Source organism: Lampetra planeri, chromosome 12, assembly GCF_965212315.1.
Source record: "Lampetra planeri chromosome 12, kcLamPlan1.2.h2, whole genome shotgun sequence".
Lineage (NCBI taxonomy): Eukaryota > Metazoa > Chordata > Hyperoartia > Petromyzontiformes > Petromyzontidae > Lampetra > Lampetra planeri.
This window is the reverse complement of record NC_136118.1, coordinates 15314697-15340807: the sequence shown is the minus strand read 5'-3', so window position 1 is coordinate 15340807 and position 26111 is coordinate 15314697. Positions and strand designations below refer to the sequence as shown.

The window sequence follows — 26111 nt, the reverse complement described above, 5'->3', positions numbered from 1 at the left end:
ATCATCGCGAGCCACCCCTCGTGGTCCCGCGATGTATCAACCCGCGAGTCGACCTCATCGCTCCGTCCCCCCGGTGGGCGTCCTCTCTCGGCCGTGTGGCTGCCGTTCCGGTGTTCGTCTCGACCATCGCCCACCGCCCCTTCTGGCCGTGACGAACCCTCCCCCCCCCCAAGCCCGCGCTCACTTTGATTCACAGTTGCAATGACTCCTCCATTCGCCCAGCCTGTCCTCTAATCCGCGAGTTCTCCTCCCTGCCTCTCGGTCTCATTCCCAGCGTGCATCTCGGGGTGTTTTCAGCATTTGTTAATGAAGGATCGTGTTTCTAAAGCATGCGACATAGCGCATAGCAGGTAGTATACACAAGTTGGTTACACCCTTCCTCTTCGGGACCACTGCTACGTTGCTTTACACGACGATCGAGCTGCACTTTACAAACACACCGCTGCTTGCTATCGTCCGCCGCTCCGTCTCGTCGCTTTGGTCCCAGACCGCCTTCAATGTCGGGCCCAGGTGCACGCACGCTGCCGCGTTTCCCAGCTGACGCTCCTTCCACAGACGTCTGCTGTCGTCGAGTGGACTGATTGTGCGAGGCTGTTTTTCGCTCGTACACAGAAGAACTCTTCACTGTTGTAGTAATTACTCAGGAGGCTTGACGACGGGATCGGAGGCACACTTATTTATTAACACAACTTGTATACAGTTAGCGAGTATACACAGGACCTAAGGGGTAACGTCCCCTTACTCGGCTAACAGGGAGACACAACATCTAAGCCCCGCTAACCTAAGCCCAAGTCCTCCACTAGGGAGCTAGGGGAGGCTACCTGTCCCAGCCCTGGTCAAGCTGGGATCCGACCCCCTGAGTTCCCAGACCTGCTCGTCAGTCTGGGCTCTCGGGGCCACGCCACCGGCTTGCCCTGGTCGGCCCTGATAAGGACAGCGAGCCAGGGGAGCTCCGGGGCCTATTCTAGCTGGTCTTCCGTCTTCGCTGGTTAAAGCTGATACCTCGACCTCGAGCCCTCCGGCTCACCCCCTCTTATAGTCCGCGGCCCCCCCGGGAGGGGCCCGTGGGGGATGCAGGTGCGGACGTCGGTGTGGCCACCTCCTATGTGTACGGCCCTAACCACGCCCCTTGTGTTTGTTTGCCATCCGCTCCCATACACAATTACACCTCTACATCACCCCCCCCTGTACAGCTCGCAGCCGTCCCCGGCTGCAACAAAACCAGAATAAAGGTGCATGCCTCCCCAAAACCGCGTGTGCCTCGCGTAAATTTAACAAGAACGATAACAGTCATAACAACAACAACAACAACAGGAACAGGTAGAAGAAGAAAGAGAAAAAAAATAACCCGGCGCACCCTCCCGAATAAATACCCCATTCCGCAAACCCAACATATATACACGCGCTCCGGATGTCCCTCCCCCACTGTCCGCAAGGGCCCCCCAACGGCCGACCTCACAATAGTCTGCGCGTTTTGGCGCGCGTTCTCGCGGCGGGCCCGTCACAAGGGCTCGACCCGGCACGCTCAGTGGTGGTTGGTGACGGTCCGGGTGCAAGAGAGTCTGGCGTCGCTGCCGAGTGACCCCCGACCCCTCCGGGAGGGGTTGGCGGGCGTGGACCCGTCACTCCTGTTGCACCTGGAGATGGAACAGTTGACGTCATGTTAGGCGAGAGCAGCGACGTCGGGGAGTCGGCGGACCCCTCACACGTTTGGCCATGCGTGTGTGTGTGTGAACCACGGGCCGGCGCAATGAACGGTTTCAACCTTGAGGGGTGCACGTACCACCGACGCCTCCCCCATTTGACGCGAACACATTGCGGCCGTAAGACCTGTACGACCTCCACTGGCCCCCGCCACGGCCGTACCAACTTTGACGAGGTTGCCAGTGGCACCTGGGGACAGTGCAACCATGCCCTGTCCCCTGGTTTCCATTTGAACACATGTACCCGCCCCAGCCGAAGCCTCTCGTTCGCCTTCTGGCGGAGTTCAGAATTTTGCACGGCCGCTTCCCGCGCCTCAGACAATTTGCTGATGTTAAATTTAACGTGTTCGGACAAGGTAGACTTCGCCTGAGGCGCCGAGAGCTTCAGCTGGGTCGTCACAGGGGGGTTAGCCTCGCGGCCATACATTAAAAAGAAAGGGGAAAATCCGGTGGCCGCATGGGGAGCCATCCTGTAGGCCTGCAACACACCGGCTATGCGAAGGTCCCAATCTGTCTGGGATTCGGACACCTGTTGGGACAGCATAGACGTGATGGTCCGATGTAGCCGTTCCACCATCCCGTCAGTTTGAGGGTGATACGGGGAGGTCCGAATTTTTTCCGTACCCAAGAGGTCGCACACCTCGCGGAGGAGTTTTCCCGAAAAATTCTTACCCTGGTCAGTAAGCAGCCGTTCCGGAGCACCTTTGTCGAGGACATAGCCCTGGACAAAGGCCTCCGCGATGGCTGCTGCCGACTGGTTGGCCAGGGGCCAGGCCATAGGCCATCTCGTGAAGTATTCGACCCCTGTCAATAAATACCTATTCCCCCTGGGTGTAGCGGGAAATGGGCCGAGTATGTCTAGCGCAACGAGCTCGTTAACCCGGGAAACCTTTATGGACTGCAGCGGAGGGTTGGACCCCCTAGCTGGTGGCTTTCGCTGCGCGCATTGCGTGCACGACCCCAGGAGATCCCCCACGTCCTTTGCCATGCCCGGCCAGAAGAAATCGAGCTGGAGCGTGGCAAAGGTCTTGTGAACCCCCAAGTGCAGAAGCCGCTCATGAACAGCCCATACCACCTTACCCCTCAATGCTGCAGGCACCACGAGCTGCTGGCGGCGGGTTTTTCCGTCCCAGTGCATTAAAAGACCCTGGAACAACCCCCACGAGTCAATGTTCGCCACCCCCTGCCCAACCCCCCCTGCGCGACGGCGCAGAGCGAGGAGGGAGGTGTCCTCCATTTGGAGGCGTCCCCATTCCGCGACCGACAACCCCAGCAACGAATCCCTCCCTTCTTGCTCGATAGGACCCGAAGCCAAAGGCGCATCGGCGGCGGCCACGAGGACCGAATCGGTGGTGACGTTCGGGGGCCTACAACGCCCCGAACCCAGGAGGCAAGCGCACTCCGAAGTGGGTGGCAACCGTGACAGGGCGTCAGCGTTCGTGTGGCGGACGCCCTTACGATATGTGGTGACAAAGTCGTAGTCCTGGAGAATCTCCAACCATCGAGACAACTGGCCCGATGGTTGTTGAACCCGCAGAGCGTACTGTAGGGCCGCATGATCTGTACGGACGGTGAAACGCCGACCGTACAGATATGGGCGGTACTGCTGAATGAAATAAACAATTGCCAATAATTCCCGACGGGTAACGCAGTACCGTTGTTCCGCTGGAGACAGTACCCGACTACCGTAAGCCACCACATGCTCTACGCCCCCAATGAGTTGGGACAGCACGCCCCCGATGCCCGTGTTACTTGCATCTGTATCGAGCAAGAAGGGTTGTGAGAAGTCGGGGTAATTCAACGGCGGAGCCCCCACCAGGGCATTCCGGAGGGCGTGAAAAGCAGCCTCCTCCTCCAGCCCCCAATGAAACCTGACTCCCTTGGACGTCAAGGCATGCAATGGTTTCGCGATCGTAGCGAAGTCAGCCACAAACCGTCGATAGTACGACGCGAACCCAATGAAACTCCTGACCTCTCCCACCGAGGTGGGAGTCGGCCAGGAGCTGACGCATTCTGTTTTTGCGGGATCAGTGGATATCCCCGAGCGCCCAACAATGTGACCCAAATACCGCACCGATTCGCGGAGCAAATGGCACTTCTGTGGTTTAAATTTTAAATTGGCAGCCCGCATTTTGAGAAAAACAGCACGCAGCCTCTGGAGGTGTTCCTCGAAGGATTTGCTAAAGACGATGACATCGTCCAAGTAAATTAAACACGAATCCCATTGCAAGCCTGCCAAGACCAGTTCCATTAACCGCTGAAAAGTTGCCGGCGCAGAATGTAAGCCCATCGGCAAGCGGTTAAATTGGAAGAGACCTTGCGGTGTCCGAAAAGCAGTTTTAGGTTTTGATTCGTCATCCAGAGGAAGCTGCCAGAATCCAGATAGTAAATCGAGGGTGGAAAAGAATCGCGCCCCCGCCAAGGCATCGAGCGACTCATCCATTCGAGGAAGCGGGTACGCATCTGCCACAGAAATTTTGTTCAATCGCCGAAAGTCGACACAAAACCGCAGTGAGCCGTCGTGTTTTTTCACCAAAACGATCGGTGCGCCCCACGGGCTGTTGGAAGGGGAAATGATATCGGCGGCTAGCATGTCATCAACAGCCGATTTGACATGATCCTTTTCGGCGGGACTGAGCCGAAAGGGATTCTGGCGGATTGGCGCGCTGTCACCCGTGTCAATATGGTGTCGCAGCAATTTAGTACAACCAATATCAAATTTGTGTTTACTAAAAACGTCGGCAAATTCTTTCAGGAGAACTCGCAGCTGCGCACGCTGCGTGTCGGACAGATCCACAGATCCCGCGCAAAGTGCATCCAGCCATCCGTCATCACAGTCCGAATGCGGTCGCGACGGAGGATCGGTGGTTACCTGACCCACGAGTGGTTCCTCATAGGGCGCCGGCGTTGCGTGTGCAAGCACGGTCCCTTGAGGAACCACGGCCGTTCGCGATCCTACATTAAGGACTGCAATGAAGGGGTCCCCATCCCCTTTCACCATGGTCTGAGCCGCTAGCAAATCGGGTCCATTGACCCCGGCCCGAGATGGTCCCAACAAGACCCCCCGATCCGCAACCCCTTTAGCAAACGGCCGACGCAACCTAAGAGGGACGAGCATCTGAGCCCCCGGGGGTACGCGCACAGTTTTTGTCACGAGCGCCTGCACGGTGGCAAACGCCCGACGCTCCGTGGTGGGGGAAGACAAAAATGTAACACGTCGGCCCGATGGGAGCTCGATGCACCCCTGGTCAATCAAGATACGGATGGGCATTTTGGCCAAGAAATCCGTCCCCAACAGGCACGGAACCGCGAGTGAGGAGGAAACCAAAACAGGCCCGGATAATTTAATGTCTCCAATGCAAATTTTGGCGCGGATTTGCCCAATAATGCCCAGCGAGCCCCCGTTAGCAGCATAGCATGGCACGTCAACAGGGAGCAAGGGACGACTTTGAACGGGAAGGATGTTATAAATCAAATCAGATATAATGGTCGCCGATGCCCCTGTGTCAATTAAAATCCGCACCTCTACCCCATCAATATGACCGACCACAACCGATGATCCCGCCGACGCAGCAACGACACGATGGGCGAGCTCCGACCACTGACCCGGTTGGAGCGCTCGCCGCATTTCAGAACAATCGCGCGCGATGGGCGGCGATTTTCGAACCCTGTTCAGTTGAGCGCGTGAGTGTGTGTCGGATGTGTGCATGGGCCAAACGTGTGAGGTGCCACGACTCGCCGTATTTCTCTGCTGGAGCTTGGGTGGAGACGGCGTGGCGTCCTGACGAGGTGTCGCTCCGCGCTGACGGGGAGCCCGGCATCCTGACGCAACGTGGCCTTGCAGGCCACAGTTGTAGCAACGTGTGAGCGCCCCAGATGGCCTGGGCTGCTCCTGGCGGCTCGGTCCATTCCGAGCCTGCGGTGCCGCCGATCTCCATTCCCCCCGCCGCTCCACCCCGCAGACCTCCTCTGATGGGAGGGCGGTGGCCGCCATGGCATGGCCGGCCACCCCCTTGGCAGCCTTGCGACGCAGGGACCGCAAGCCCCCGTGGATGTGGCGCGCGACCAGCAGGGACGACATCTCTCCGTCGTCTTGAGCCAAGACGGCGATGTCCAGCTCATCGGCGAGTAGCAGCAGCTTTTCAGCCACCATGGCGTCCACTCCCTCCTCGTCCATCCGCGGGAAAGCTGCCTTTGCCAGGGCCAGGAGAGCCGTTCGGAAGGCCAGGGGCGATTCGTTGGCGCCCCGATGCCGATCGTGGAACAGCTGCCTGCAGTCCGAAGGCGGCCCATAGACGGCTGACAGCAGCTGCAGCGCCAGGTGCAGCGTGGCGCGCTTTTCCTTAGGCGCCGAGGTGAGGGTAGCCAGGGCGTCGTCGTCCAGCATCGCCGGCAGCGCGCATAGTGCCTCGGCGTCCGTCCAGTTCGCCATCTCTTGATGAGCGATGAACCGCCTTTTGAAGCCACCCCAATCTCCAGCCGCTCCCACGAACTCCTTGAGAGGCGGCAGTCGCTGTTGTAAGGCGACGTCCGTGGCTGCGGATCTCGCTCCCTCGTTCCCAGCCGACGTTACAGTGTGGGCGGGCTGTGAGCATGGCATCGCCGGTCGCTCCGTTGTTGACGCGCTGGCCGGCGTTGATGATGTCACGGCTCGTGCTTGGCCCTCAGCAGTCACCTGACGCAGGCCGGCCCCGCCCTCTGCTCGCACTGTAGTGATGGCGGGAAATTTAACCGCGAGCCGCGTCGGGGTGGCGGGAAATGCCGGCGTGCGTCGGCTGCTGCCGTCTTCCCGCGCAGCCCCTCCAGCTCCCAGCCGCGTGATCTCCTCCAACACGGCGGCCGCGGCGTAGAGCAGCTCCGCCAGGCGGGAGTGAGCCAGCCGAAGTCCCTCGGCCGACGCATCCCCCCCCTCCTGTCGTAGCGGCGCGGGTGTACTCGGCCCCGGCTGCTCCGATCCGACCTCGGCCATCTCTGGTGGTGATTCGGCCGCGGTGTCCTCCCTCTCCGACTCCCTGGTACGTGTCGTCCCTCGTGTGTCCATCTTTGGACGTTTTACTTCTGACACCAGATGTAGTAATTACTCAGGAGGCTTGACGACGGGATCGGAGGCACACTTATTTATTAACACAACTTGTATACAGTTAGCGAGTATACACAGGACCTAAGGGGTAACGTCCCCTTACTCGGCTAACAGGGAGACACAACATCTAAGCCCCGCTAACCTAAGCCCAAGTCCTCCACTAGGGAGCTAGGGGAGGCTACCTGTCCCAGCCCTGGTCAAGCTGGGATCCGACCCCCTGAGTTCCCAGACCTGCTCGTCAGTCTGGGCTCTCGGGGCCACGCCACCGGCTTGCCCTGGTCGGCCCTGATAAGGACAGCGAGCCAGGGGAGCTCCGGGGCCTATTCTAGCTGGTCTTCCGTCTTCGCTGGTTAAAGCTGATACCTCGACCTCGAGCCCTCCGGCTCACCCCCTCTTATAGTCCGCGGCCCCCCCGGGAGGGGCCCGTGGGGGATGCAGGTGCGGACGTCGGTGTGGCCACCTCCTATGTGTACGGCCCTAACCACGCCCCTTGTGTTTGTTTGCCATCCGCTCCCATACACAATTACACCTCTACACTGTTATGCTCTCCGCGCTCTGCATTTTCCCAGTTCGAACTTTCGTGCAGAAAAGAGTCACCCAGGAATATCGGAAATTTTACAAATGTGGCTGGGGAATAGCTAGATCATTGGGAACACCCTCACAAAGTCTGGGAGCTACAGGTGCAACTGTGTCAGAGCACTGGACGCAATAAAACAAATCTACAAGTTTAAATAACAATTGAGGGAAAGGCTGGTCCCCCGCCATTGTAATGTGGAATGTTCACCACTGGCATCGGCCCACCAAGAGACGACTGCCGCCTTATCACTCGCCGGCAAATGTTGCACGTGTAGGTAGACAAGTGGCAATGTCAGCAGTCGTGGCTGTGATGGATCCTGCAGCTAAGCTTGCCTCCACTCTAATTAAACAGCATGGCTTTTATGTTATAGATGTTTTTGTATCTAATTAAAATTTCCGCATTTTAATAATGTGCCTTATTGCACCATATTTCAAAATGGGTGTGAACTTTCGCAGGCAATACATTTCATGCTTCGAAATTAATGTTTTGGTTTGGCCACGTCATGATCTGGCCAAATTTGTGTCATGAAACCGCCGCCAGCAAACTTGCAGGGTCCTGTCCTGAAGATACTTGGCTAGAGTTTCAAGCGAAACATAATGTACTGCATCCAATTGCAACATTTAATGATGAGAATTGTTCTTTAACTTAACCGCTGAACTCAAACAATATACTAACTGGGGCGATGAACTTTGTACATGTGACAATCTATTTTGTCTTGCCATTTTGGGTGGGGAAAGTTTTTATGACACATTTGACCAAATAATTACGTGGCTTAACTCAAAAATCAATTATGAATCATAAAAAATAGTTTACATGCTGGTGAATATTTTCCATGCGCGTAGAAGCGACATGTCACGTGCCGTAAGCGCGGACTGTAGAGTGTGGATAACTTTGCAATTCTGTTGTTGTGTACGGCAGCAATAGGTCCAGGAACTAAATAGAAATATCGAGGTCTGATAGCTACGAGAGTGTTTCAGGAGAGAGTTTGTGCAATGTGAGCACAGGATGGTCTTTGCGCTGTGATATTTGTAGATGAGGGCCTCTGCTCACCACAAGTGCTGGAGAACAAAGATGCAATGGACTCGGCACTGGCCCAGGCGAGGCCTGTGGGTCTGGCGGGGCACAGGAGGGAGGATCTGCACGCGGTGGAGCTCGCCAGGGGCCCGCTCGGCTACGGCTTCACGGTGGTGGCGCGTGCCCCGTGCCTGGTGAACTGCGTGCTACCAGGAGGCCCCGCCGACGTGGCCGGCCTGCGTGCCGGAGACCAAATCGTGGCCATAAACGACAAAGATGTGTCCTGCGCCAGCCATCACGGTGTGGTCGCCCTTATTGGGCAATCCCTCCACACTCTGAAGTTAGTGATGGCACAACATTACAACAAACCACATATTCTTTCAAACAATGAGACATCCCCCTGCAAATACAGAGAATCATTTGAAATGGATGGTGTACTTAAAGGTGCTCCCATATTGCACAAGATGGAAAACAACCATGGCTTCATGACAGACGAGCGCCTGCCTCCTGCCCACAGGGCCCAGTCGCTGGTTTATCCCATTGTGGCGGTCCCACACGCAGGCTCAGGTGATGGAGGCTGCGAGCTGCCATCTCGGTGGGAAGGGACCGATGACCCTGATGATTCACTGTCGGGGGATGTTGACCTCTTAAGCGTTAAAATGATTGTGTGCTATTTGGGGTCAGTGGAGCTACCTTCGTTTGACATGGACGCAGAGGTGGAAGTGTTGTCCACCATACAGTCGTGTTTACAGCGCCTTCGTACCAAGCACAGGATCCATTCCCTTCTGCTCATGAAAATCCTCCAGGACTGCATTCAGTTGTACAATGAAGAACACGCTCTGATCGCCACGTATGCAGCGGACAAGCTGGCCTTCAGTGTCGTCTGTCCGTATGACAGAAATGTAGTTGGCATTGTGACCGTAGCGCACGTCGACGACACTGCGGGTGAGGGCGGCGGTGGTGCACTGAGGATGTCTTGTCATGTGTTTTTTATTGATCCCACTCTGAGCGCACACAGCTGCCATGTTCCAGTTGCCCAGCAGTTTCTCTTCGAGTGCACACCTGACCCCGATACAAACGGCTGCCTCGAGTTTGGAGACTCGAGCCAGACACTGCTACAGTTTGTGTCTGTGCTCTATCGTGAAATGGGAGAAGTAATTGAGAAGATCAGGGCAGTGGCATTTGCTGACGTGGGACACATGGATGTGGAAGCCAAGAGAAGCGTCTACAGCCTGAACAGTGACAGCGGCATCGGAGGCTTTGGGATGGAGGTGAAGGACTTGCCGCTGGATGGGAATGGCGGCGCAGAGCCTACCGGAGAAACTCTGTTATTAGATGAGAATGTGTCTCTTTACACATCAAGCGTCTCAGTGGGCAGTAATTATAACCGGACTACAGACGGTGCGAGGTTCACTGCACTGATCGACAACGATACTCAAGGGGCATCTCGACGCAATGACGTTTACCTTGACAAACGACGCAATACAGAGGATTGTTCTTGCAGCAAGGACGCTGGCGTAGCCGCAAGCGGATCGCCATCCGTCGCGGAGTACAATGATACCCAGGTGTACTGTGCTGGAGAAGGAGCATTGTGCGTGGCGGAGGAAGTGGGCCGCGACCACGCTGTGTCGGCGAGTTACCCACGCGACCTGCCGCCTCCCATGATGCACATTGAGATGAACAAGTACAAGAAGGCCGTCGCTCCACAGCACAGAGCTCAGGGCAACACGTCCGACAGAAGCTCACTCACTCAACAGCTTTCTCAAACCAATGAGGATCTCACCCGGCCATCACTCAGTCAACCAGAGGTACAATTCAGTGCGGTTTAATGGAACATAGTTTCATGTGGTGTGATATCAAAGCTTCTATTGAATACACACAGAAACTGTACGGCTGCTCCATAGGGAGCTGTATTCATGCCTATACAAACAGCAGGGTGGTGCGCAGTGGTGAGGCTCGTGCCTCACGTCAGGAAGCGCCAGGGTTTGATTAACAAAAACGTGCAATATATCTTGTAATGGCCAAACATCCTCATGCTGAAAATTTACCTGCAAATTTCTCAATTGGGATAACTACAGGTGAAACTTTTCGCTAATTAGAGAACGTGACATTAAAGATGCTGTGACGTCATTCGCAAGAGTTGGCCATTGTGTGCGAGCGTAACAGTCCAAAAATGAAAAATGACCCGTAAATTGGATTACACACAGCAGCAACATCGCCTCCCGACTGCGAACATTTGGCAAGACCCTCCTGAAAGTAAGTTGAGATGTGGCTCCACTTTGATTCATCGTGCGGTATAAGGTCCCCACAGTCGTATTGTCTGTTTTGTAAATAGAGTTGTCATGTAATTATCGTGCTCATTTTGTTAATAAAATATTTATTTTGCCGACAAAATATTTGTGAACAAACACAAATAGAAGTACCAATGAATCTGTGCTTTACAAAACATTTCGTAGAGGCCAAGTGGAGAACGTTAGATCACAGAAGCATCCAAGGGCACACATTCGCCGAAATGCATACAACAAATACATTTATGGCTTTAGAATTGCTCATGCACACACACAATTATATTTATTGCAGTGGTGGGGGATGAGCATCTGACATTTCTTCGTGTTGAAACGTACATCTCGAATTTTCTGCACATGATTAGCATATAATTTTACCGCTTCATTAGTGTGCATACAGTATTCTGCGTGGAGTATTTGTGGATTATATTTATTTCAGTAGCCTGTCTGGCTTACTTGAGACCTGCCAGCTTGAAGAGGTTTTAATGTGTTTGTCACTGTGTGTAATGTGATGAAGCAGAGTGTGAAACTAAAGTATGGTGTTAGCTGAAACTCCAGCGAGTGTGAGAGATACTTGTTTATTCACGCTCATGCTTAATCGGTGCGGTGTGTTTCCATGCAGGACCTGGAGTCATCTGGGAGGCTCACAGATTCCATCAGACAAGCGCTCACAAGGACAGGACACAACGGAATCAGATTCACACGATCGGCTGACGCACTGGATGTGAGTGTTGGTTGGTCTTCACTTCCACCGCATGGGCACTGCCTCGCATCACATCTCCTGGGCATCGACCCTGAGCCTGCCACTGGCTGTGCCCTTCTCTTGACCCTGAGCCTGCCACTGGCTGTGCCCTTCTGTGGGTCTCAGCGCAGGGTGTGGGTGGCTGTGCGGGGCACATTCCCCTGTGTGTGTGTGTGATGCCGGCTTGCCTGTTGCCCTTACCCCACACAGACACCCATGGCAAATAAGGAGATCCCGCTGGCCTCTGTGTGGTGCCTGTCAGCTCTGCGCGAGTATTTTTATCCCGATTGTGTCATTGGGGTCATGCAGCATGGCATCCACCTGCAACCCTTCAATCAGCGTTGTGCATTGTTATTGCACTGGCTAGCACTGTCGCGTGCCTAGTAGTACAATTCACGTGGGCTGTGTCCATATTCACAGTCATGCTTTCCCCCTCAAAAAATATGTATAATTCTAGATGATTCAGCTGCACATCAGGTTGCCATGTGTAACGTCGAACGAACCTGCCGGTGAACACCATAAGAAAGAGAGAGGCAAAATCACATTATTATAGGGCCTCATTGAGTCAGGAGGGTCCTACCAATTGTTTTTCAGTAGGGGGTGATATTCTGACAATGTAATGCCAATTGAGAAAAGCAGGTACATTTTCAGCTTTGGGAAGCTTGGCCAATGCCAGTCACATTGTGTGTGGTTTTGCACGAGCGTGGAGGATATGGTGGGCGGCATGCTCATGCCGAATATAACCAACACACGTGTGGGAGTCATCGCTCGTAGGTGTGGGTGCTGTGCCCCAGGCAAGGGCTGTTGTCACCTTCTGTAATCCCGAGGAGCACTTAACTGTGATGGTTACTGGTCCTGTGAACTTCACTCATTGATTGCTCCACCCATATTGAGGTCTCGGCCTATCAACCAGACTCTTTCATTTCATCCAAACTGTGTTCAACCACCACACTGCACACACAACAACACGCTCCACGCTTACCTTCTCACTCACGGACTCACTCATTCATTCAATCACTCTCTCACCCGATAAATCACCCGCTCGCTCACTCACTCACCAGACTGCAGGTCACCTCATTTCTCATTCCGATTCGTCCCTCGCACTACTCCACTTTGGGTAACCCTTCCACCGTCTCTTTTCTCAAGCTCTTCTAATAGCCTTCCACTCTTACCTATTTCAACTTTGATGGTGCTGTTTGTTGCTGACCGCTTGATATTTTGGGTCTGTGTCTAACACTTGCGCACGACGAGCGATGCTGGGAGTTGCCTATCCTCATTGTCACCCACTGCCAAATTTTGTTCAAGTTTACACCTAGAAACGCATTGTCATCCAAATACTCACAAAAATATAGTCTTCATTCGAAGCTTTCGTGACTGCAGGAATTACTCTTTTGATCTTTCCGTAAAGTCACGTAGAAAGAAAATAAATTAAATAATAATAGAATACGACGTTTCGATTGCAAGACAAGCAACCGTCATCAGGTAAGAATGAATGAGAAAACAAACCTAGTAAACTTAGAGATATAATGCAATACAACACAGAGAGTCGGCTAACACAACAGTCAACACCCTACCTGGTTGATTACGTTCTTCCAAAGATTGCTAAATTTGAGAGAGAGACAAAACACAGAAAATGCATTTTCTTTCTACGTGACTTTACCGAAAGAACCAAAGAGTAATTATAGTCTTGATTAATTTTATTCCAGATTTTTCAGAATCAGAAACTAAATCAATGGTATGAATCATAATTAACAACAAGTACGTAGGCTTGTGTCACGTGTCATTTTGAATATTCGTACATAAAATAAATACATCACAGTTTAACATCAGTCAAGAAATATGTACAATTGGTATCTAGTAGGTGTGCTCCATGTATATGGGTGTATGTACTCCAAGCTTAAAGGGTGCCACGGTATGATGTAATGCATTGGCGAGTGGCAGTAGCTCTGTGGATTGTGTGTAAATAAGCTGTCTGTTTGTGTTCCACAGGGCACTGTGGCATCAGATGGAGGTAAGTTCTGCGTTCTGCCCTTACTTGAACTTTCATAACTTCCTTTGTTTTGTGATGGCATTATGGCGATATCAGGTTGGGGATGTCGCGAGGGTGATGGTGACAATGTGGAGGATGGCATGTGAAATTAGGAATGCGCCCGCTAAGGGAGACGACACCGTGTGTGAGAGGATATGATGTGCGCCTGTCAGACCACGGTGTTTGCGGTGTTACGCGGGCGCGGAGCGGTGGAAACCCAGAGCGCCGCTCGCCGGGGCCCTTGGGTTGTCGGGCCGCGTGCATTCTGGGCTCGCGGGTGCAAGCAAGGCGGCGTGCGTGCGGTCCGCGAGCGTGCGACGTTACGGGGAGCCGGCGACGTCGAGGGACCTCGGCCGGCAGAGACGCAGACAGAGCAGGGGCAGGGAGCGTGGAACGGCAGACGTCGTGCGGGGACCGGGAGAGCGGCACGCGGGGCGCGGGATGGGAGAGCGAGAGCCGGGGGGTGATGGCGGCGGCGTGTCGCTTCGTGTAGTCTTCTCTCTATTGCTTTCCTTCTTCGTTTTTGCCTCTATTTTACTCTGTTCTGTCTCTCTTACTCTATTTCAACATTATCTAACATCCAATTGCTAAATTTGGTTATTGTTCTCCAACCTTGCAGTGAGCTGATGTGTTAATAATCAACATGTTAAAAACTCGTGCACATGACAATTTAATTAGGTTGGCTGTGTCAGGTAGTGGATGGTTACACGACAAAAACTTCATGAGATGCATTACGTGGGCTGACCCAAAAACAATTATTATCTGTCATAAATTTACACGGTTGTTTGTAAAATTTCAAATTGTATTTCGATGACTGCCACTAAAAAACTCAATTAAACTAAAACATTTTTTATTTAATAGGTAAGGCCCACTCAGCTATATAGCTATTTTTTAGAAGCGGCCTGGCCACAAATGATAGCTCAACGAAGTGGCTCATCACCTGGAAATTTATAGCAGCCAAATACTCTAAACGCAGAAACATTCACGCGACCACGGGAAAAACACGCAAACTCCAAATATACAGCAGCAGGCATCGTCAGGGGTGGGATTGAGCCCACGACCTCCCGTATACCAGACAAGGTAGTTAACATCTCGGCACGATGACACCCCACTATTGATGGCGTGGGGTGATGTGAATGTCGTAAGATATATTTTCATTCCATTGTTTGTGCATAATTGTCAAATGTGTTTTGAGCACACAATATTTAGTTTAATCCTAGGCATGGCATGCATCAGCCTTAGTTCTGTCAGCGCGTGACGGTTGTTTCAGCAGCAGCGGCAGCAGCGGCAGTGGGTGCGCTGCTGCTGCTTTTGGGAGATTGGCCAGTGCCTCTCAGAGCCTCCCCTGTGAAGTCCTCTTCAACATCCTTTACATCTTAAATATAAAGATGGTTTTGCATCATGTGGGTTGTCATTACAAACTCGTAAGTTGTGGTTGAGGTTATGTGTCTGGCAAATTAGGATACTTACACGAAATGCGGTTTCATTGCGTTTAATACATAATGCATAGCACGTGCATAATTTACGTTGTGTGTCAGCACGTTGCTAAGGGACGCGCTTTAGAGGGATGGTCTCGGCCGTTGGATTAGTCGTTGACCAAATAAAGCCCGCGATTATGATTTTGTCTGAAAGCAATGGATCATTTTTAGTGTAAGATGTCACTTTGAGGCTGGTGCAGTGTGTATTGAGTGAGGTGCAGTCCCTGGCAGGTTCGTCCACGTGTGAGCGGAGTGCGTAGGGACGCAGTCGCGCCGTAGTCGTCTCTGCGTGTGCGCGGCGCGAAGTCTGCGTTGCTCCAGTGCCGGCTCGGCTGGTGGCAGTGGCACTCACCGTCCTGGGGACGATGTGTCCGCTGCCGGAGCCGTCATGGGGATGATCCCGCGGCGGGCCGGCGGTCTCGCAAACTCACTCTAGACCTAAGCCGCCAGGAATCACGTTCACTTCTCCCTCATCATGCGTGCAGGATAATGGAATGCGGTAAGACATTTTAATGTTGTGCTATTACAATGAATGCATCTCGTGGTATTCGTTATAATATATGTGGTGATCTCCTGGCTGTTTTCACTTTATTTTCTAAACGTATTTACAAGCTCTGACTAACAAATAACAAAACAGAGTAAATTACATGCGGATCATAACACTGGTTCATAGGACCCTATCCTCAATTCACTGACAATTATATTTCAGTTCCAACATAACAAATTCCATTGCTATAACTCTGTTTCGATGTGGTAAACTCCTCTCCATTTCTCGGACTCTGTGTGCCTGTCCACTCACTCGGCCTGGGTGAACACCGCTGCAGACCCCCTGCTCTCACCGGCCGCTACCGCCGGGGCCTCTTTCCCCCTCGCTGCCCGCCACCGCTGTCACCCCGTTCGTCGGCCCGGCTCTCGCTCTCCTGTCCCGCGCCCCGCGCGCCGCTCTCCCTGTCCCCGCACGACGTCTGCTGTTCCGCGCTCCCTTCCCCTGCTCTGTCTGCGTCTCGGCCACTCCCCGAGTCGCTGCCGTCCCCGGTCCCGTCACGTCGCACGCTCGCGGACCGCGCGCACGCCGCCTTGTTTGCCCGCGCGAGCCCAAAACGCACGCGGCCCAACAGTGTGCAGACCTGGCGAGCGGCCCTCTGGGTTGCCGCCACTCACTCGCTCTTCAGCCACTGCTTCCCTAGAATCCATCACCATCGCAGTGCCTCTGGATACTAGGCACTAACGAAGCCGCTTTGGGTTAGGGTTGGCTGCGGAGTTTCCGTGATCCCGCGCCCGCGTTACACCGCAAACATCGTGGTCTGACAGCCGCGCATCTTCCCCTTCACACGCGATGTCGTCTCCCTTAGCGGGTGTGTGCCTAATTTCACACGCCATCCTCCACATCGTCACCATCACCTTGACGACATCCCCAACCTTATTCTGCGATAAACCCCTCACAACACACGTCTGGTAACTGGTATTTGTACCAACTCTACCATTTCTGTGTTGTTGCTGAACAATCGTAATTCTTTTTTGTCTTTACTTTTCAAAGTATTTTTTTCTTCACCTCTGGAAGCCGGTCTGTTGCGGTTCACAACGACTGGTTGAGTGGCATTGATCCTATGCAGTGCTCTCAGCACCAGGTCAGCGTAGCTCACTCAGACACTTTGTGGTGGAGAAGTCAACAGTGGCTGTCGTGATGGATGGACCCAGCGCTCTAAACGGGAGATGAGCACTGCCTCAATGCTCATGTGTGCAGGAAACCACTTTGTCTATTTTAGTTTTTGAAACTCGAAAGACACGTCTCTTTTTGTTCTAGTATATTTAGCTGTCTTTCCACTTTCACACTGTCTTGCCTGGGTTTCCTTGTGGGATGTGGAGCTGGATGTTGTTGATTGTGTTGGACAGAGTTAGATCGGGGAGAACTGAACTCCAGCAGCAGTCAGCAGAGTGTGAGCAGCAACGCGAGCCTGCCGTCGGCGCTCGGCGTACGGCGCCAGCAGCAGCTCTCCTACGAGGGCCGCGTGGCCAGCTGGGCCCTCTCCTTCGAGCGCCTTTTGCACGACCCGCTGGGCCTCCGCTACTTCACGGTGAGTGCAAGGCTCCCGCGGGCCTCACGCCAGTGCAGTAGAACCATCAGAGCTGCACACGCCGGGTGGCAGGTTGGCGCAGTCACAAGTCTGTGCCTCGCTGCAAGAAGGCCCTGGGTTCGATTCCCAACTCCCTTGTTCTGCATCGGTTTCCTCCAGTTTCTCTGGTTTCCTCCCATAGCTGAAACCAAAAGTACAATGTACCTGCTATTGGCCAAATATCCCAATGCTGAAAAATTACCCGCAAATTACTCAATTGGGATCACACATACCGATTTCTCCCTCGACTGCAAAAACTTGAAAATTAGTCTTGAGACTCGGTGAGGTTTTCCTGGCTTATTAATAATATTGATAATAAATACAACACGTACTGTATGTACTTGAGGTAGAGATTAATGGCATTTATGTTGTTGCACATTGCAAGTATTGGGATTCATCTGTGAAGTAAGTTGTGTTTATTCAATGAAGCAGCCTCCCCTTTGATTGAACAGGAGTTCCTGAAGAAGGAGTTCAGTGAGGAGAACATCCTGTTCTGGCTCGCATGCGAGCAGTTCAAGCAGACTGCCTATCACGACAAACACACCGTGAGTCTCACTCTCACAGCACTGCCATACATAGTGAGTGTCACTCTTACAATCACTGTCGTTCTCACAGCACTGCAGTGCTCGTAGCACACTTGTTTTGTCTTCAATTAAATGTATTCAAATTAAAAAGAGACGCATGTATTTATTATCTTGGTGAATGCCTTGGCAGAATGAAATTAGGAACATTGTATAGGTAGTATAACACAAGTTACAGGACGATTAGCAGCTGTATATGAAAGTGATCACTTAGCATGTCAGTTTGTTGAATTTGTGGTAAGAGTTGTTGGCTTTATTGGCATTCGCGTCACTTTTTCACAGCTGCGGGAGAAGGCGAGAGAGATCTTCCACGCGTTCCTTTCACGCCGCGCGCCCAACCCCGTCAACATCGACAGCCACGGGAAGCTCTGCGAGCGCATGCTGCAGGACCCTCACGCCAACATGTTCCTGGAGCAGCAGCAGCAGGTACGAGTGTCGTCGCCCGCCTCTCTGCCGTCCTCCTGGACGCGATCGTGACATAGACGCCACGCGAATTTTGACCGCTCCGCGTCGCAGAATGCGTGCGACGAGGGGAGCCCGCCATGAGGCTGCTACGCTAACAGGTGACCGCGCTCGTGTTCGTTTCCACGATTTTAGTCCAACTCCGCTCGTTCACGAATTCTCTCGTCCACGACCCCCGTCCCTTCACGGCGCTGTGGCGCGGCTGCCGCGGTGACGTGTGCAGATTTTCAGCCTCATGAAGTTTGACAGCTACGCACGCTTCCTCAAGTCGGCTCTCTACCAGCACTGCCTTCTGGCGGAGGTCGGGGGACATCCCCTGCCTTCCCTTGCCTCCCCCGCCGTGAGCCCGGCAGCTTCACAGCTCACTGCCAACCAAGCCTCGGCTGCCATTCCGGACCAGGTGACCAGACATTGCGTCCGGTCTCAGTGGCGTTTGCACCGGCCTTGGGACCAAATATGACATTGGCCTTGAACAGGGCAACTGTGAACGAGCACGATACAACTGTCATGATAAACCAGTGGAGGAATTGAACTCGGTTCTCCGTGCGTAAGTAATCAAAAACGTACAGTGGAACTTATGTCAAAATGTCCCAACGTAACAGCACCCATCTGAAAAGGAGTCTTCAGACTCGATGCGACTTTTCTGGGTAAATAAGAAAATATCATCATCGTTATTATACTGATTAAAAATTAATCCCGATGTTGTGTTTCAAATGTGCATGCAACAAAGCAGAGATGGGAAGTGCAACGGTGAGGGCTGTCGTGAGCATGTGTAGGCCGGGACCGATGAGGACTGGTGCCGTGTGGTGTTGCCCGATGGGCACAGCGCCACTCTGCACGTGAGGCCACGCCTCTCCATCCGGGAGCTTCTGCGGCCGCTCTGCGAGCAGAGGGGTCTCCCCCTCGCGGCCACAGACGTCTTCCTGCTCGGCGGAGAGAAGGTGTTTCACTTCACCTGGGTTCAGGCATTGGCATGGCCCAGTGCCACGCCGCTTCGGCAAATGCTACTCTGCGCACGGCGTAGCCGGCTGCTGTCAAGGAAATTCTCGTGTACGCTAGGCTATAGGCAAGGCTACATACACGCGTAGCTGCCCCATGTGCATGCTACAATAATCTCTTGCTTTTCATCTCCCTAGCCCTTGGTCATGGAGCAAGAAAGTTCTTCCCTGGCGATGCGCGAAATCCGACTGGAGCCCAGGACGTTGTTCAGGCAAGTTCTCGCAAACAAGACGACTGGATTTTGCAATCGGGGACGATATTGCTTTGTCTAATCCCAATTCATTAGCTTGCAGTGAAGCTTTTCAGCATTGAGATGTTTGGCCAATACAATATACAATGCACTGTATGTGTTTAATCTTGAGAAGGAAACTGGAGAACGTGGGGAAAATCCCGATAGAACAGGGGGAGAATGTACAAACTCAGCACACAGAATGACAACTGAGTTGGGTATCGAACACAGGTCCTTCTTGCTGCGAGGCATGGGTGTTACCACTTCGCCACTCATCCGTCCATGTTTACCAGTGTCCATGAAGCGTCGTAATGTTTTGAGGAAGGCGCCTCATGGGCTATCTCATCTCAGTGTTTTGTAGTAGAACAACATCCGTTTTAATCCACGGTAATGACACAACCTCCTGGAGAGCTGTGTGTTGATTATAGCTTTCGCACAGCAGTCGCATCAAATCATCACACATGCTAACAGCCACGGAAATAATATAATTAGATGATTTGCATTATACAAGGCATATACATTTCAGACGTGGTCATGTGAACCCAGTCTGACCCCTTACTTACGTAACAATCTCTTCTGTTAGCGCTGTCTCTCCCACAATTCCTTTAGAAGGTGCTTCATGTGCATGGCTGCTGGGTATGTGTGTGCGTTCGCTAACAGCACTTGCCCAGTCTGTGGTATATTCTTGGTTCTTTCGGTAAAGTCACGTAGAAGGGAAATAATAAAATAATATTAATATAAAACAATATATTACATAAAATATATATTTATATTATTTTATTATTTCCTTTATACGTGACTTTACCGAAAGAACCAAGAAGATGAATCCCTGCAGTCACGAAAGCTTTAAATCAAAAGTCTGTTGTATGTTGAACTTCCTTCACACCGTACGTAGCCACCCGTGCTAAAAAGGCAACACGGGGGATATTTTCTTTGTTTTGTGCGTAGGCTGGACCTGGTTCCCATTAACAGATCCGTGGGCGTGAAAGCCAAGCCCACGAAAGCCGTCACCGAGGTGCTGAAGCCAATCGTCACCAAGTACGGCATGAAGCTGGAGGACCTCGTGGCTACCATGGTGGGTCCCGCCTGCAAGACGCACGGCTCGCAGGGAAGCATCATTCACCTCGTTACGGAGGATATTGGGCGGTGGCGCGGCCCAGCGATAGCAGTGCTCGCTGCTCATTACAGAGGTTCATGGATCGAATCCCGCAGTCCCCCTGCTTATTACTGAGGTGCATGATAACGATTATAATAATACTTCTGCTGTGCACCATCTGCTTCAGAGTGGATGTTAAAGATCCCGCGACGCGATTCACAAGATTCGGCCTTCGTGCGCCGACGTCGGGGTCCACATTTTCCAAATAAAAATAAAACATTGCAGATTACCCAATTGGGATTACGCACAACAATCATTGCCCCCCACTGCTCTGGATCACTGATACTATCTTGAGTTCTTACCTGGTTAAACATCGCATTGGCCACATGGTCTTCTTGAAGTAATCATTTTGAGTACCATTGGTTTATCACAAGCAAACTCTGGATCGGTTTGCACATTAATTGTCTCACAAACAGAGTCAGGCTTGCATAAGCCAATGCTGTTTAAACCAACGCATTAACACCGATAATGATGCCCAGCTACGCTCTGAATTCTCCGTAACGGTCAAACGTTTCAATGCGGCGACACAAACACGCGTCTTTCACAGGAAGGGCAGAGCGTCCCCCTCGACCTCGGGATCGCCGTGTCCAGCCTGGACGGGCAGCGCGTGGTGCTGGACACGCGGCGGCAGCAGCTACGCACCCAGCAGGGTGAGGTCCCGGCCGCAGCGGCGTAAACCCGCGCCGAGGCTGCTGCGTCGCCACCACACGCCGCGCTGATCGTTCAGGATCGCCGGATTAGTTTGTTTCAATTTGTACACAAATGTCTTGAGATTGTTTCTGAATTTATTATTGATTACATCCTGACCGTGCGGTCAGCATTGATACAAATGTCACTGAAGACGGCTGCTTGCGTTGTAGCCGAAACGTCGTGAGAATTATTTCATTTTATTATGTTTTATTTTTATTATTTTATTACTTCTCTTCTACGTGACTTTACCGAAAGAACCAAGAAGATGAAATGTCACTTTGTTTTATAGATTTTATATGAATGTGTAGTTACGCTATTGTGAAGCTAATATTCTAACCAAGTTCCCAATGGCTTTTAGCCACAGCACTGAGACTCGATGAGGCCTTCCTGGGTAAACAAGTGTTATATAATAATCTGATGATGGAGCTGAAACGTAGCTCGTGGTGGTCGTGGTGGTGTGTAAATTCCAGGCGGTGACGCTACGGAACGCGGTCACACGCCGCCCGCAACTGCCCATGTGCTCGCAAGCAGCCCGGTCCAGGTGAGTGCCACTCACGTCACACTCACGTGAGCGCGTGGGCCAGTGTGAGCAGGGTGGCAGCGCACCCGTGATGCTCACGGTAGCCATGTTGCATGGGGGTTGTCATCTTAGCTTCTGATTGGCTGGTGCAGTGGGAGAGATGTTGTAATCCCTAGCAACCACTGAACGCTCACAGCTTTACAATCTCACTAGGACCCATGTATTTACTTTGTCTGGTGGTCCGTAACCTCTGATGGCATTAAGAATCAAACTGTGATCGCAACCTGCCAGAAAAATTTCAGGCGCAATTTCTGTACACTAGCCCCTGACCAACATCAGCATAGGATACTCAGACGCAGCCTGGCACAATCACCTTCAAGTCTACTTTGTCAAATGTAATAGGTGCTCGTGAACAGATATTGCTTGATCACTGAGTGGCTAATTGGCGACATGCTTTTGTGTGTAATGCAGGTTCGTTCGGGAAATGAAAAAAAGTCCTATGCAAGACATATTTCAACTGCGAAAGCTATTTTTGGAAGTGGTGAAAAATGTGACAACTCGTCAAAACAAACTTATATATCAAGAAAAAAGAAAACTGGGACAAAGATGGATGATGTTGAAGGTTAGGACTGTGTGCATTCTAAAAGATGTTACTCGTTGGGGTCCACTAATCCTTGTCGACCCAGATGTCAACAAACAGAACGTTGTCTTTATTCGTGAGCTACTCTACGACGTGCTCTCTGCGTCTCCTGTGCAGACAAAAGAGCGTAGCCAGAGGTGTTGCCAGCCCCGTTGCCTGTGCCCACGGCACGTGCGTGGAGCGTGCCCCATGGCTCTCGGAATCGCCGCGCGTCAGTTTCACGTACGCGGGGTCGCGTGCGCGCTCTGTTCCAAACCAGTCAGCAAGTGGATTTAAAACTCACTGAAGCGGGTAGGCTGTGAAAAGCATGCGGTTTTTTCTTGCGGAACTCAAAATATTTAATTCCCCATGCTAAATGATCTTAATTTGTACTGAGCTTCATAGCTCATTGGATTGCTGCAGTCTAAATAAAGATTCTAATTGTGATGATATTGCTTTGTGTTTCGACAGAACTATTTGAAATCCTGGTGAAGGCGCAGAGCAATCGTGTCAACGATCAGCGGGGACTGCTTTGCAAAGAGGACCTGATCCTGCCAGACTTCCTCAAGGCAAATTCTGCTCATCACAAGCACAGGCACCACCAGCCTGCAGCCACCAACACATTCACCTCCGCTGCCATCCACAAGAGAGAACTCCACAGAAACCCGCTCGATCACAAGGCCACAGAGCCAGGAGCGCAGAGGACCAACAGGGCCACCCTTGAGGAGTCCAGGGGAAGTTGTATTCCTGCGAACCACAGGACCCATGAGTACTCTCGACTCGAGTCTCTTCCCTCACAGCACAAGAGACCCGACCCTGGTTATTCTGAACGCCCGCGCTTGGGCCCGACGCACCACGAGTCCAACGGCGCCGAGGGGAGTCGCCAGTCCAGGGCCGCCTGCGTAGCGGTTTGTGCGAGAGATGTCAGGGCCACGCGTCATCCCAGCCCCAGCGTCCGGCCCAGTGCAGCGCAGGGTAAGAGGACTCAGTCTGTGCGCACGAGAGACCCGGGGAAGACTCTGCACCCTTGGGAGACGTCGCGCGCCGAGGATTACCGCGCGGGCACGGGGGAGATGGCAACAGGGCACCGTGGAGTGGCGGACAGCAGGGTGCGAGGTGAAGTTGTGCCAGACGTGTCTGCTTCTGGTTACATCATTCTGTCTTGGCCACTTCAAGCGTATGTGTAACTCAGTGTTTCATGTGGAGGGACAGCTATATGAAGGTGTATTCTTTGGACATTTATATTGTTACTGAAATTCTCCACAACACTCATCACTATTTTGTGTCATCTATGATATTACCTTGTGTCGAACTAGGACCCATATTTTATGTATGGTCCTTACCTATAACGTCTGTCAGCTCACCAGCATTGCTTCAAGCGAGCCTGACACACAATGCTGATGAGACACCTCATGTCAGGACTCTTCCAGTCTGCTTGTGTTGTGCTCTCCTGTGCAGTCATGTGGCTGATGGAATGTATAGGAAGTGCTTTTGTTTTTTACGCGGGGAGACAAATACGTGAATCGGGCGTAGCGTCTCTTTTTAGTCCATCACGCTAACAAGTATGATTATTACAAGAGTGTGCGATATTTTGATGTTGATGGAGTGTCTAATGCACGTCTGTCTGACTACAGGCACCGTCCCACACCTTTCATGTTGCCATATACGAACATTATTTACAAAAAACATCTCCCGTGTAAATCATGACCTGCGCCCGCGTTCATCCTGAATTCTTGATCTTAGATGATGAGAATGGCAACGAAGGAGCCAAGCGGAATCTGGTGGCCGAATTGGACTTGGCGAGCCACGCCACGGCCATGCGACTCTCCAAGGTGGCCAACCACACCGCACTGCTGCCTAACTGCAACCCGCACGGCGGTGGCGTCGCGTCTCGGCCGTCGCGCGCGCCTCCGCAGTCTGCGCCTCCGCACGGTAACACAGCGCGTCGTGCAACACGGCCTGCTTCCTGCTGCTCGCGAAACTCGCATTCTAAGCGGCGCGCGTGCTCGTCCTAACGTCGTCATGCATCATTCGTAATGGAATTCGCCAAACATCTCGATGTAGGGCCACAGAGCTTGGGCAATTGTTGGTAGCCTTTTCTGGCTGCATTCCCACTTGTCTGCTGTCTCCTGCACCTCTGTGCAAACATCGCTAAAGACGCCGCTGTATGAAAATAAACCGTGATTAGATGTACCATATTGCAACATTCCTATTATCGTAAGGCTATGAACTCACAGAGTTGAAAATTGTGGCCATTCCAACAGAGACAACTGTAGACCAGTTTCATCCTCTCAAGGACTCATCAGTACAATAATACGACCACACATCCCTTGAGCTGGTGCATGTATGTATATTGAGCTTCTTTCACACCGTACGTAACCATCCGCAGTTGTAAACAAATGGGTTTTTAATCTAGATTTAAAAGTGCATTGCTCCAGTGGCTTCCTAATGAAGGCTGAAAGCATTGTACATGGGATGTGATTACATGAAATGCACACAAGGCATGATGGGAGTTGTGACTTGTTGCTGTTTGTGAGCGGCTGACCTCTGCACGTAATCTCTACACTGATTGATGCGGTAGGCCTTGATGACACTGCTTCATAGGAGGAATGTCTGCCTGTTAGGCTTCACCTGATAAGAGACGTGGATTGATAAGTGTTATCGTTTGTCTCCCATGTAACGGATAAATAATTCTGAATTAAATTTTTGTCACGCAGACTTCCTATATCGCAAACCCATTCCCCACATAGCAACTGCGGCCACCTTTATTGTATCAGCCGAGGACTGCAAACTCTCATTTGTGCGCTGCAGATCACAGTGCCACGCGGAGCCACAGGCCACCAGGCCGCACCGACGTTCTTGGCACTGAGAAGAAGCCACTTTACCGGGAAGCGCTGGACGTCGACAGCGTGGACTTTGCGAAACCCCGGGGCCCCCCATTGTCCAGAAAAACGCAACACGGGGCACAGGCCACTGACGCCACGCGCGGCGCCCAGGCCTCCTGTAGCCTGGAGCAGGTCGCCCACGAGCTGACGGCGCGACAAGGCCGCACCCGCGTGCCCATCTACCGCCACTCAGGCCCGGCGGCAGCGGGGGCGGGGGACGAATCGCTTTGCAGAACCCGACAAGAAACGACGCTGAAGGCATCTTTTGTTTAGCATCAGTCTGTTGGATACCACACGTTGCGCCATACATTTCTCAGTCCGTCTGGACCTGATATCAAATTTTGTATTTTAAAACAGCATTCTTCAACCCAAGAGGCCCATGGCATAAATGCAGTAAATGCAAAAAATATTATTCTAAACGGCCTAATATCAAATTAGACAACTAATAATTCGACTGACCTATGTTTAGGACCACTAATATATGATGTATTAGTATTTTAACTAAATATAGTGTCAAATATACTGTATTGCTAAGGAAAGTGGTATTAGAATTGCTCAAACTTCACGTGACCACCACAGCCCGAGGAGGTCTTCATCCAGCAGTCGACTGACAAGCGTTACAGTAAATTATTATTTATTAGGAATGTGACAATGAAGCTCTCCACAGTTTGATGACATGTTACAGTTGCAAATCGATTCACAATTGTTTTGGTGTATTTGTGGTATATGTAGAACATTGTGGTGGGACTACAAAAACTACTGGAATATAGTTTATATAAACATGCCAATTCAAAACGATCGATTCGCATCTGCACAATACAACACGTGCATCTTGAGTGTAGTTGGGATGCATTTCAACGAACCATAGTGTGAGTATTCATGCTTCTGTACGTATTGCAAAATGCTGCTGGCAAGGTGGATAATAAAGGATGTATCACTCGTTCCTGA

The 26111-nt window shown here is 52.0% G+C and overlaps 1 protein-coding gene across 4 annotated transcripts; it reads left to right on the top strand.

The window, feature by feature from the left end:
• Positions 1–97: 97 nt before the first annotated feature.
• On the top strand, positions 98–26111 carry LOC144721771 (regulator of G-protein signaling 12-like). Of its 4 annotated transcripts, none has more exons than XM_078599672.1 (17): positions 98–350; positions 8393–10182; positions 11282–11383; positions 13391–13412; positions 16802–16983; positions 17475–17567; positions 17886–18029; positions 18289–18465; positions 18842–19006; positions 19202–19275; positions 20242–20368; positions 20997–21099; positions 21610–21680; positions 22131–22281; positions 22750–23387; positions 24022–24110; positions 25090–25269. In XM_078599672.1, the coding sequence occupies exons 2-17, from the start codon at positions 8437–8439 to the stop codon at positions 25145–25147; spliced, it is 3942 nt and encodes a 1313-aa protein (XP_078455798.1). In that variant the 5' UTR covers positions 98–350; positions 8393–8436; the 3' UTR covers positions 25148–25269. The 4 variants fall into 4 exon arrangements, with proteins under 4 accessions (XP_078455798.1, XP_078455796.1, XP_078455795.1 ...); XM_078599670.1 differs by having other exon boundaries at positions 117–350; positions 22750–23394; positions 25090–26111; XM_078599669.1 differs by having other exon boundaries at positions 140–350; positions 24022–24210; positions 25090–26111.

Excerpts from the sequence above, each read along its gene's own strand:
- LOC144721771 (XM_078599668.1), top strand. The coding sequence starts at position 8,437 with ATGGACTCGGCACTGGCCCAGGCGAGGCCTGTGGGTCTGGCGGGGCAC. Across the intron at positions 11,384-13,390 it reads GATCGGCTGACGCACTGGAT|GGCACTGTGGCATCAGATGG; the intron begins GTGAGTGTTGGT and ends TGTGTTCCACAG. Across the intron at positions 13,413-16,801 it reads CACTGTGGCATCAGATGGAG|AGTTAGATCGGGGAGAACTG; the intron begins GTAAGTTCTGCG and ends TGTGTTGGACAG.